Below are 13,122 nucleotides of genomic sequence, written 5' to 3' on the forward strand. Positions count from 1 at the left end.
GCATGGAACTTTCAATCCCTCTGTTTTTTACTCACTTCTTTTTACAGTAGCGTTCTTGATCAGGTAAACTGCGAGCAGCAGAATGAACGTGTAAAGTGACTCAATGTGTGGGATTATTAAATATTAGATCTCTTTGGTAAAGAAAAAAGCAGTTATTTACTCTGTGACTCCACTCACTGTTTGTGAAACCTGGAATTCTTCACTGACAGTGTAACTGACCTCTGTCCCCTTCCCTATATCTCACTCTCTCTCAATACACACACACTATATTATATTATATTATTATATTACATTATATACATGTGTAATGCATGCTCCTCCTCCTTCTCTCTCTCTCTAATTCTTTCCCCCTCCCTTTCTCTCTCTCTCTCTCTCACACACACACACATACACACAGAAGCAGGAAGCCACTCCTCATTTCGGAGAAAAAGAAACTCAGAGTGTCGCTCTCTCTCTCTCTCTCTCAGTGTGTGAGTGCAGGAAAATGGCCGAGGCCAGTATTTCAGTAGATCAGGATCAGTTCATCTGTCCAGTCTGTCTGGATCTACTGAAGGATCCAGTGACTATCCACTGTGGTCACAGTTTCTGTAAGGTGTGTATTAATGACTGCTGGGATCAGGAAGATAAGAGCGGAGTTTATAGCTGTCCTCAGTGCAGAGACATTTTCACTCCAAGGCCTGTTCTACGCAGAAACAACATGCTGGCTGAAGTGGTGGAGAAACTGAAGGAGACTGAAGTCCAAGCTGCTTCTCCTGCTCACTGTTACGCTGGACCTGGAGATGTGGAGTGTGATTTCTGCAGCGGGAGAAAACGCAAAGCCGTCAAGTCCTGTCTGGTGTGTGTAGCCTCCTCTTGTGAAACTCATCTGAAACCTCACTATGAAGTTCCTGGATTGAAAAAGCACAAATTAATTGAAGCCTCTGGAAATCTTCAAGAGAAGATCTGCTCTGAGCATGATAAAGTGCTGGAGATCTACTGTCGTACTGACCAAAGCTTCATCTGTTATCTGTGTACGATGGATAAACACAAAGGCCACGACTCCGTCTCACTTGCAGTAGAAACAACTGAAAAACAGGTGCAAATTTCGAATCTTTTAAGAGCTTTAATAATAAAATTAATGACGAGTCCTAATTTTATCAGACCAGGAACATTTAAGCAGCGAAAACCCAAAAATGACTCAGTTTTCTAAGACGAGTGAACTTTAACTCTTTAGCTTCCATTAATATTCACCCATGTTGCTCTTACTAATCTAAGTAGTCTTAGACATGTTCAATTAAACCACACTAAGAATTTTGATGAATTGTGACTACTGTAGACACACATCCACCCTGAAGCTGATTAAATTTCCTATAACAGCACGTCCTGAAATGTTTTATTATGTGGTATAAACACACAGTGCACACTATCTATACAGAACAGCTTGTTCATAGCCCTGTGAGATACAACAGAACTTTAATCTTAGGCTGCTTAATATTCAACCATGCAGTTAAATCATTTATAAACACCATCTTAAACCATCTTGAAGGAACTTATATACCTTTAGTGGCCAGAACCTGCCCCATCAATGGCATCAAATTGAATTGTCAAACTGTCTTTAATCCTTTCCTAACAAACACTCTCTGCCAGGCATCAATTAACCCTTTATCTGTAGTTAATATTCACCCATTGAGCTCATAATCTCATAAATCATAAGGAGTGAAATGTATTTTATTTGTCCTCAGAGTGAGCTAAAGGAGGAGCAGATGAAATCCCAGCAGAGAATCCAGGAGAAGCAGAAGAAGGTGCAGGAGCTGAAACAGGCTGTGAACACTATAAAGGTGAGCAGTGAGCAGAGACAGAGCTGCTCCTAGAAACACACACAACATGGACAACCAGTCATTTAGATTCCCAGTAAGAGAGGGAATGATAGATGAGCTTTAAATCTTGTCTCTGTGTCTCCTAACAGCTCAGTGCACAGACAGCAGTGGAGGACAGTGAGAGGATCTTTACTGAGCTGATCAGCTCCATGGAGAAAAAGCGCTCGGAGGTGACGGAGCTGATCAGAGCTCAGGAGAAGACTGAAGTGAGTCGAGCTGAACGACTCCTGGAGCAACTGGAGCAGGAGATTGCTGATCTTCAGAGGAGAGTCACTGAGCTGGAGCAGCTTTCACACACACACGATCACATCCATTTCCTCCAGGTAACACTCACGGTTTGATCTACAGAGCCAGTTGTTCCTCACACACTCTCTAAAACAGCAAGTGTGTCGTTGGTCTGATTTTGTCTGAAATCATTCATTTCTTTCATAAACTTTTACTCTCTGTAGAGTTTCCAGTCTCTCTGTGTGTCTTCTGGACGTGACGACTCATCCAGCATCACTGTCAATCAACATCTCTCATTTGATGGAGTGAGGAAATCTCTCTCTGATCTGAAAAAGAGACTCGAGGAATTCTGCCAGATGGAATTCATCAAAATCTCTGAACATGGTAAGAGGAGCTGCTCCTGCTGGAGTGAGGGAAGTCTTTACTCGTTCAGTGACAGAGTGATGTCGAGGTGTCAGTCTTCATTCCTGAGCACCAAAGCACTGCACAGTTTAGAGATTTTAACACTCGCCTGATTCGAGTCTTGATGATGAACTGCTGATGTGAATGAGTTTGTGTTAGAGCTGAGAAACTCTGCACTCTGGTGCTTCACGACTGAAGAGTGACACGTGATCTACACACATTTCTGATCTACACACATTTCTGTTCTACACACATTTCTGATCTACTCACAAGTTACACAAATGTCTGATTTTATGGGTTTTACCATCAGACCATTTTATTTCTGTCTCCACAGTTGAGGACGTTCAGATTTTACTCTCAGAGCCAAAGAGCAGAGATGAGTTTCTGAAATGTATGTCTAAAACACACACACACACACACACACACACAAATTTATCCTGTGATTAATATCTAACATGTTATTTTTCATGTGTTTAGATTTCTGTGATCTGACTCTGGATCCCAACACAGTAAATTATAATCTCATTCTGTCTGAGAAGAACAGAGTGGTGACGTACAGTGAGATGAAGCAGCCATACTCTGATCATCCAGAGAGATTTGACTCCTTGTGGCAGGTGTTGAGTAAGGAGAGTGTGTGTGGACGCTGTTACTGGGAGGTGGAGTGTAGCCATGTGGGATATGTGGAAATATCAATCTCATATAAAGACATCAGCAGGAAAGGACGGGGTGATGAGTGTGCATTTGGACGCAACGATCAGTCCTGGAGTCTGGAGTGTTCTTCTTCTTCTCTTTATTTCTGCTCTTTCTGGCACAACAACATTGAGACTGAGCTTGGAGTTCCATCATCCTCCAGAATAGGAGTGTATGTGGATCACAGTGCAGGAACTCTGTCCTTCTACAGCGTCTCTGACACGATGAAGCTCCTCCACAGAGTCCACACCACATTCACTCAGCCTCTATATGCTGGGTTTAGGCAATACTGGAATGATTTGTATGAATCAGGACTAACTGTGAGGTTGTGTGCTCCAAAATAATGATTCCATGTTTTGTTTTTTGGTCAGTTTCTTTAGATTAAAAAATTCATGCACATTTCGTCATTTATTCAACTGTGACAAAGCTTTAACATTAAATTATTAAAACACTAAACATTAAAACGCTGCATTTAGACTTGGCCTAGAATCATCAGTGACACATGTAAAGGAAATGAAACTGTAAGATCTGAATGTATTGCCAACAATATATAAAAGCTCTACTGATTTCAGCATGATTACTCATACAAGGGGTCACTGTGTTTAATTAAAATGAGTAATTTCTGAATTTAGTGCCTAAACTTTATATCAAGTCTGTGTTCATTGGGTTTATGACTGGAATTACAGTTCTTTGCAACACAGTAACAATGCTTTGTTAAATTTTTTATGAACTCCAATAAACCTTTCTCATGTAGTAGCATTTTTTTTCAAATGTACTTTTTTTTTTTTTTTTTTTTTACAATTATTTGTATAAATTCACAAAAATTTATTTGAACATTAGCCAGAGGAGATGTTGCATATGTGTAATCCATTCATTCTTTGCCCACTACAAACTTCCTGCAACACCACTGCATCTTCATAATTACAATATAAATAGCAGTCAGTGCATTTAGACGGGCTTAAAAGCCTCATCTTGAAATTCTTGCTTTAAAAAAGCACAAGTTAGTCGAAGCCTCTGGAAATCTACAAGAGAAGATCTGCTGTGAGCATGATAAAGTGCTGGAGATCTACTGTCGTACTGACCAAAGCTTCATCTGTTATCTGTGTATGACGGATGAACACAAAAGCCACGACACCGTCTCAGTTAAAGCATACAGAACTGAAAAACAGGTGAGAAATGCAAGTCTAATTTATTCAGAGTCGTTTCATACAATGTACATTTCTAATCTAAAGTGACTGAAGGTTTTATTCCACTTGTTTAATCATTTGGTCTCCGTGATCAGTTCTGGCTTCTGATTTGTCTGAATGAAAATCTACTTTTTATGGATAAGATTGGACACTCTCATGCTTTACTCAGTTTTACAATGTCATTTTTATTAATTATAATAATAACGTTCAAATGAGTTAAAGTTAAGGTGATTCGGTTAAAGTGACCAGTTACATGATATCATGACAATAGAGTCAACTGACTCTGTTTTATTAATAATAAAAACAAATAAAGGTGTAAATGTGAGGGATGGGTGGAAACAAAAGACATCAGCAGGAAAGGACGGGGTAATGAGTGTTTTTTTGGATGCAACGATAAGTCCTGGAGTTTGCTTTGTTCTTCTTCCTCACTTTGTTTCTATCACGACAACATTAGGACTGAGCTCAGAGTTCCATCATCCTCCAGAATAGGAGTGTATGTGGATCACAGTGCAGGAACTCTGTCCTTCTACAGCGTCTCTGACACGATGAAGCTCCTCCACAGAGTCCACACCACATTCACTCAGCCTCTATATGCTGGGTTTGGGTTCGACTACTGGTGGTATGGTTCTACTGCGACATTATGTAATCCAGAATAGAGTTAGGAAAAATCGCTGCACATTGCTGCATTGTTGCTCAATCATCTGTCCAACAAAACGCCTCAGTAAATCTACACGGCAACAATTACACAGCTAACGTCAAACATAACACTAATAAGATAAAAAAAAAACTGGTCAAATGATTGTTTTCAGTAAGTCACTGTGGAAAACACCTACAGTGTCTTGAATTTTGTTGGAGCATTGTTTAAAAGCCACAGCCTGTCTGAGGACTGGTGCTGATCATGAAAAAAAAATCCATTTATGCCACACAGATGTGAACTTAACTCTTATCTTCCTCACTGTCTTTCTTATTTTGCCATTTTATTCTGAAACTGTTATGTGTTATGATGATAAGAATATATCCATGAATAGTGTGTACTAATTAATCATTAAAGATCATACAACTAAAAAACCCTCTATAAATGAATCATCTCTGATGCCTATGTGTTACATGATTCTCATACCATTTTAATAAAAGTTCTTCATTCATCAACAATGATACTCTGTGCTAGTCACAAACCATTCATTCTATTCCATTATTATGTACATTATATACACGTGTCATGCATGCTCCTCCTCCTCCTCTCTCTCTCTCTCTCTCACACACACACACACACACACACACAGAAGCAGGAAGCCACTCCTCATTTCAGAGAAACAAAACTCACAGTGCCACACTTCTCTCTCAGTGTGTGAGTGCAGGAAAATGGCCGAGGCCAGTATTTCAGTAGCTCAGGACCAGCTCAGCTGTCCAGTCTGTTTAGAAGTACTGAAGGATCCAGTGACTATCCCCTGTGGACACAGTTTCTGTATGGTGTGTATTAAGGATCACTGGGATCAGAATGATGAGAAGAGCGTCTACAGCTGTCCTCAGTGCAGAGACACTTTCACTCCAAGGCCTGTTCTACGCAGAAACAACATTCTGGCTAAAGTGGTGGAGAAACTGAAGAAGACTGAAGTTCAAGCTGCTTCTCCTGCTCACTGTTACGCTGGACCTGGAGATGTGGAGTGTGATTTCTGCAACAGGAGAAAACACAAAGCCGTCAAATCCTGTCTGATGTGTCTGGCCTCCTTTTGTGAGACTCATCTTAAACCTCACTATGAAGTTCATGGATTGAAAAAGCACAAGTTAGTTGAGGCTACAAAAAATCTAAAAGAGAAGATCTGCTCTGAGCATGATAAAGTGCTGGAGATCTACTGTCGTACTGATCAAAGGTCCATCTGTTATTTGTGTACGATGGATAATCATAAAGGTCATGAAACTGTCCCTGTTGTATCAGAAAGAGCAGAAAAACAGGTAAGAACTGAAAACACTTCAACAATAATTCATTCTGTTTTTTATGTAGAATCAGCTGCTTAGTCAGTTATAGCAGGGAAACACAGCTCCAGTCTGGTTTGGTGATTTTACTAACACGCCTTTTATATTTAACATCTAACCGATTTTTTTTTTTAAGGTTTAAGTATCTTTACTGAAATGTAGCCCTCCACTGATGCTGTAGGTTAATCTTTTAAAGAATTTTAATCCATTAAAATCCATTAAAATGAATGTTTTTTGGTTATAAAACTGATCAGACAGGTCAGTGAACTTTTTTTGTATTCATCTGTGACAGGGCAAGGCAACACACGTAGTCAGCCGGAAATATTCATCCACTGAGCTCATAATCTCATAAAGCATAAACAGTGAAATGTATCTTATTTGTCCTCAGAGTGAGCTAAAGAAGGAGCAGATGAAATCCCAGCAGAGAATCCAGGAGAAGCAGAAGCAGGTGCAGGAGCTGAAACAGGCTGTGAACACTATAAAGGTGAGCAGTGAGCAGAGACAGAGCTGCTCCTAGAAACACACACAACATGGACAACATTTATGGCATTTGGCAGACGCCCTTATCCAGAGCGACTTACAATAGTGCTTTGAAGTCTATCAAAAATACATTGTGATACTGGCTCGCTAGGTCACAAACTAGGAATACCATCAGTCCAAAACTCTGTTGGGGAGGTGATTATTATTTTTTTTTTTTGTGAAAGTGTTAATTTAAGTATTTTATGAAGAGGTAAGTCTTTAGACATCGTTTGAAGACTGCCAGTGACTCAGCTGTTCGGACATCTAGGGGAAGTTCATTCCACCACCTTGGTGCCAGAACAGAGAAGAGTCTCGATGCATGCCTTCCTTGTACCCTGAGAGATGGAGGGACCAGTCGAGCAGTGCTAGAGGATCGGAGGGAGCGTGGTGGCGCTCGAGATGTGATAAGTGCTTTGAGATAAGTGGGTGCTGGTCTGTTTCTGGCTTTGTAGGCAAGCATCAGTGTTTTAAATCTGATGCGGGCAGCTACAGGAAGTCAGTGGAGGGAGCGCAGCAATGGGGTGGTGTGGGAAAATTTAGGAAGGTTGAAAACCAATCGTGCAGCTGCATTCTGGATCAGTTGCAGAGGACAAATGGCGCTCAGAGGCAGACCTGCCAGGAGTGAGTCGCAGTAGTCCAGTCTTGAAATGACAAGGGACTGAACAAGCACCTGTGTGGCCTGTGAGGAAAGAAATGGACGAATTCTTCTGATGTTATAAAGGAGAAATCAACATGAGCGTGTCAGATTAGCAATGTGAGAGGAGAAGGACAGTTGATTGTCCATGGTTACCCCAAGGTTGCGTGCGGTAACCGAAGGCGAGATCAGAGAATTGTCTAGGGAAATTGCAAGATCCTGAGATGGGGATGAATCATCTGGGATGAACAGCAGTTCAGTTTTGGTGGGATTAAGTTTCAGCTGATGAGCTGTCATCCATGATGAGATGTCGGCCAGACATGCTGATATCCGAGCAGAAACATGAGAGTCTGAGGGAGGGAAGGAGAGGATGAGTTGAGTGTCATCTGCATAGCAGTGGTATGAAAACCCATGTGAGGATATGACCTCACCAAGAGATTGAGTATAGAGGGAGAACAGGAGAGGACCAAGTACTGAGCCTTGTGGGACACCAGTGGAGAGTCTGCGGGGAGCAGATGTGGATCCCCTCCATGTCACCTGATATGACCGATCTTCCAGGTAGGAAGCAAACCATTGCCATGCTGCACCACGAATTCCTAGGCTCATGAGGGTGGATAGGAGAGTCTTGTGGTTCACCGTGTCAAACGCTGCTGAAAGGTCAAGGAGGATGAGGACTGAAGACAGTTTGGCTGATCTAGCAGCATGTAGCTTCTCAGTGACGGCCAAAAGGGCAGTCTCTGTGGAGTGTGCCGGTTTGAAGCCAGACTTATTGGGATCTTGGAGGTTGTTCTGTGAGAGATAGCGAGACAGCTGATTATAGACAGTCCGTTCAAGGGTTTTAGAAAGAAAAGAGAGAAGTGATACCGGTCGGTAGTTGCTGATGACAGAGGGTTCTAGAGTGGGTTTCTTCAGGATGGGAATAACTCTTGCTCTTTTGAATGAAGTTGGTACATGACCAGATGTTATGGAGCCATTAATGATAGTGGTGATGAAGGGGATGAGGTCTTGAGAGATGGTCTGGAGCATTGTGGAAGGGATTGGATCCAATGGGCAGGTGGTAGGATTGCAGGATATGATGATTTGCAGGATCTCTTCTGTTGTTAGTTTAGAAAACTGTGTCAGTGAATGAGAAGGAGAATCCTCAGTGTGTAGTGTAGGAGTAGGAGTAGAAGTGAATGTCTGGCAGATTTTTCCAATCTTCTCATCATAAAAAGTGGCGAAGTCTTCAGCAGTCAGAGAGGATGGAGCAGGAGGAGCCAGAGGGTTGAGCAGTGAAGAAAAGATGTTGTGGAGCTTGCGAGGATCTTGTGCAGAGGATTCCAGCTTTTCTTTTTAGAAGGCAGTCTTAGCAGAAGTCACTTCAGATGAAAATTTGGACAGGAGAGCACGATAGGAGACCAGATCTGTGTCGAGTTGCAATTTCTTCCACTTCCTCTCTGCTGTTCTTAATTCTCTCCGATTACTGCGCAGCACATGCGATAGCCAAGGAGAAGGGATGGAAATCTAAATGGGTTTAGAGGATAGAGGACAGAGGAGGTCCAAGGATGAGGAAAGTGAGGAGAGGAAAGTGTCAGTGGCTAGCTCCAATGGTAGGGAGGAAAAGGAGTCAGGGACAGGAAGAGATGATAGGGTGCAGGAAGCTAAGGAGGATTTAGTAGCATAGATGTCTGAAGTAGGAAACGGGCGACTGAAGACAAGGTCCAGGGTGTTACCTCCTTTATGTGTAGGAGGACAGCTGTTGAAAGTTAAGGAAAAGGAATGGAGAAAAGGGAGAAGACGACCAGTCATTTAGAGTCCCAGTAAGAGAGGGAATGATAGATGAGCTTAAAATCTTGTCTCTGTGTCTCCTAACAGCTCAGTGCACAGACAGCAGTGGAGGACAGTGAGAGGATCTTTACTGAGCTGATCAGCTCCATGAAGAAAAAGCACTCGGAGGTGACGGAGCTGATCAGAGCTCAGGAGAAGACTGAACTGAGTCGAGCTGAACGACTCCTGGAGCAACTGGAGCAGGAGATTGCTGATCTTCAGAGGAGAGTCACTGAGCTGGAGCAGCTTTCACACACAGAGGATCACATCCATTTCCTCCAGGTAACACTCACTGTCTGATCTACAGAGCCAGTTGTTCCTCACACACACTCTAAAACACCTCTCGCAAGTGTGTTGTTGGTCTGATTTTGTCTGAAATCATTCATTTCTTTCATAAACTTTTACTCTCTGTAGAGTCTCCAGTCTCTCTGTGTGTCTTCTGGACGTGACGACTCATCCAGCATCATTGTCAATCAACATCTCTCATTTGATGGAGTGAGGAAATCTCTCTCTGATCTGAAAAAGAGACTCGAGGAATTCTGCGAGGAAGAATTCATCAAAATCCCTTAACATGGTAAGAGGAGCTGCTCCTGCTGGAGTGAGGGAAGTCTTTACTCGCTCAGTGACAGAGTGATGTCGAGGTGTCAGTCTTCATTCCTGAGCACCAAAGCACTGCACAGTTTAGAGATTTTAACACTCGCCTGATTCGAGTCTTGATGATGAACTGCTGATGTGAATGAGTTTGTGTTAGAGCTGAGAAACTCTGCACTCTGGTGCTTCAAGACTGAAGTGTGATGCGTGATTTATACACATTTCTGTTCTACACACATTTCTGATCTACACACATTTCTGATCTACACACAAGTTACACAAATGTTTAATTTTATGGGTTTTACCATCAGACCATTTTATTTCTGTCTCCACAGTTGAGGACGTTCAGGTTTTACTCTCAGAGCCAAAGAGAAGAGACGAGTTTCTGAAATGTATGTCTAAAACACACACACACACACACACACACAGAGTATAAGCCATTTCTCCATCTTTGATTTTACAAACACTGACAGCTATCTCACTTTTCACATTATTATATTCTGTGAGTTAAATCCAACATGGTAATATACTGTATTTTTCTCTTTTATTTTAGATTTCTGTTATCTGACACTGGATTCCAACACAGCATACTCTAAACTCTCTCTGTTTGAGATGAACAGCGCAGTGAGCTACAGTAAGAATGTACAGCCGTACTCTGATCATCCAGAGAGATTTGACAGCCAGGTGCAGGTGTTGTGTAAGGAGAGTGTGTGTGGACGCTGTTACTGGGAGGTGGAGTGGAGCGGTGAGAAGTGTGTGTACATATCAGTCTCATATAAAGACATCAGCAGGAAAGGACGGGGTAATGAGTGTTTTTTTGGATGCAACAATAAGTCCTGGAGTTTGCTTTGTTCTTCTTCCTCACTCTGTTTCTATCATGACAACATTAAGACTGATCTCAGAGTTCCAGCATCCTCCAGAATAGGAGTGTATGTGGATCACAGTGCAGGAACTCTGTCCTTCTACAGCGTCTCTGACACGATGAAGCTCCTCCACAGAGTCCACACCACATTCACTCAGCCTCTATACGCTGGGTTTGGGTTCGACTACTGGTGGTATGGTTCTACTGCGACATTATGTAATCCAGAATAGAGTTAGGAAAAATCGCTGCACGTTGCTGCATTGTTGCTCAATCATCTGTCCAACAAAACGCCTCAGTAAATCTACACGGCAACAATTACACAGCTAACGTCAAACACTAATAAGATAAAAAAAACTGGTCAAATGATTGTTTTCAGTAAGTCACTGTGGAAAACACCTACAGTGTCTTGAATTTTGTTGGAGCATTGTTTAAAAGCCACAGCCTGTCTGAGGACTGGTGCTGATCATGGGCCTCCCTTTATAGCCACCATTTACCATCTTATAAGCTTAAGCTTGAAAATGTGCCATGTCATAAAACAGAAGTCATCTCAAACTGGTTCCATGAACGTGAGTTCAGTGTACTTCATTGCCCTCCTCAGGTACCAGATCTGAATCCAATAGAGCAGCTTTGGTAGATGTGGTAGAACAGGCGTTTCACAGGATGTAATGTAATCACATCAATACAAACTCAAATGAATGTTTCCCAAAACCTTGTGGAATCCACGCCATGAAAAATAGGGTCTGTTCTGATGTTATTATTATTATTATTAACATTACCATTAACTTCATTACAGCACTCTGTTAATTGTTTTCCTCTAACAGCATGATACAGAGTGTTTTATTCCTTACTTAACCTTCTGATTTTCTGTTTTATACAAAATTATAGCATTTTATAATAGCAAGTTTATAGAGTTTATGGTGTAAGAGTTTCAGCTCTTTATTCCAGCAGCAGTGGAGCTGTTTGGGGATGAACGTCTTGTTCCAGGACACAACAGCAGCAGGACTCAGCTGAATGATGGACTTGATGAAAGCAGAAATCTCCATTCTAATGAATCTTGAATCTAAAATCGGGGCGTGTTGCATAACTGCTAACGTGTAAATAACTGTGAGATTGATCCAGAGACTGTATTTGATCCGAAATAACATCTGTAGTGTTTTATGACAAATCTCTGCACGTTGCCACATTGCTGCTCGATCATCTGTCTTACTAGCACACTATCGTATGGAGTTTGCCAACAGACTCTCTTTGTACCCTAGGTGTCTTTCTAACAGGATACCTTTATAAAAAGCTTAAAATCTCCCTCACACTATTCAAAAGTAAAAAAAAAATCAAGAAATACCAAACACAGGTCGAATGGCACGTCTTCAAATCACTGTGTATTGGATCCTCTACTTTTTCTTATGATTCTGTGAAAGTGGGCCACTTTATTTCTTTACTCTAAAATCAGAAGAGATGTTTGGAATTTCATATCCATCTTTTTTTTCTTTGCTTGTAATATGCACTAATACAAAAAATAAACTTTTTATGCCACACAGATGTGAACTTAACTCTTATGTTCCCCCCTGTCTTTATTTTGCCTTTGTAGTGCAGTTTTCCCCCTTTTTATAAAAGATTTAAAGAAAACGCCCTGAGTTCTCTATCAACAAATTATTTAACCGTTATCCAGTATTACTCCTTTGGCTTCCCTATGTCTGTCTACCTACAATTTAAACTAACTAATGTGCTATTAAAAGAGTTATCTGACCCAAAAGTTCAACAAACGTGGACTTCAACTCCAATAATTAACGTTTAACAAAATATATTAAACAAACATTTCAACAAACACATACATCCACATGTCAAATACTTCAATGTTCATCAGAAAATGATCGGCTTCGCAAGTGCCGTTCCAAATATTTACCCAGGTCGCAATGTGTCGCGCGTTGGGGCCCAAATGAAGTCACTGTCCGTGGAAATGAAAATTAAACAAAAAATACCTCCAAGGGCGTTCGATCCTGGAGCAAGTCACAAAGTGGAAATACCACCATCCATTACGAGGGCTGATGAGGTGAGGCGCGGTGCCACTCAGGAACAAGCAGATATCCTCCAGATGCTAAGCTTGCTAGTGCTGTAGCTAACGGTGCAAAAACCCACGTTGCCGGAGGGACTCTGAACATCACCGGTAGCTCAGAGCACTATCCGGAATCTTCTGATAGTTGTTCGAGCTCTTCGAAACAGATACAGGTGTCTCTGAAAACCTCCGTATTTACAGTCCGTTTATTTAGCGAACATGAACCTAGAGTCTCAGCCTGCCACACGAGTGAGGTTATACACACTCACTCCTGTTTTGAGAGTTTTTAGAAACTTCGGTTAGAATTAATCTTCCTCTCACATATA

At 41.6% G+C, this 13,122-nt stretch overlaps 1 protein-coding gene across 1 annotated transcript; it reads left to right on the plus strand.

Moving 5' to 3' along the window:
- Positions 1 to 390: 390 nt before the first annotated feature.
- On the plus strand, positions 391 to 12,272 carry LOC113529088 (E3 ubiquitin/ISG15 ligase TRIM25). The gene is given in 12 exon segments (XM_053231624.1): positions 391 to 1,075; positions 1,722 to 1,817; positions 1,946 to 2,179; positions 2,306 to 2,465; positions 2,818 to 2,874; positions 2,961 to 3,516; positions 5,647 to 6,313; positions 6,723 to 6,818; positions 9,342 to 9,575; positions 9,708 to 9,867; positions 10,220 to 10,276; positions 10,438 to 12,272. Coding segments are annotated over 12 exon segments (3,447 nt in total). The 5' UTR covers positions 391 to 484; the 3' UTR covers positions 10,977 to 12,272.
- The last annotated feature ends 850 nt before the right edge of the window (positions 12,273 to 13,122 follow it).

This window comes from Pangasianodon hypophthalmus, chromosome 30, assembly GCF_027358585.1.
Source record: "Pangasianodon hypophthalmus isolate fPanHyp1 chromosome 30, fPanHyp1.pri, whole genome shotgun sequence".
Lineage (NCBI taxonomy): Eukaryota > Metazoa > Chordata > Actinopteri > Siluriformes > Pangasiidae > Pangasianodon > Pangasianodon hypophthalmus.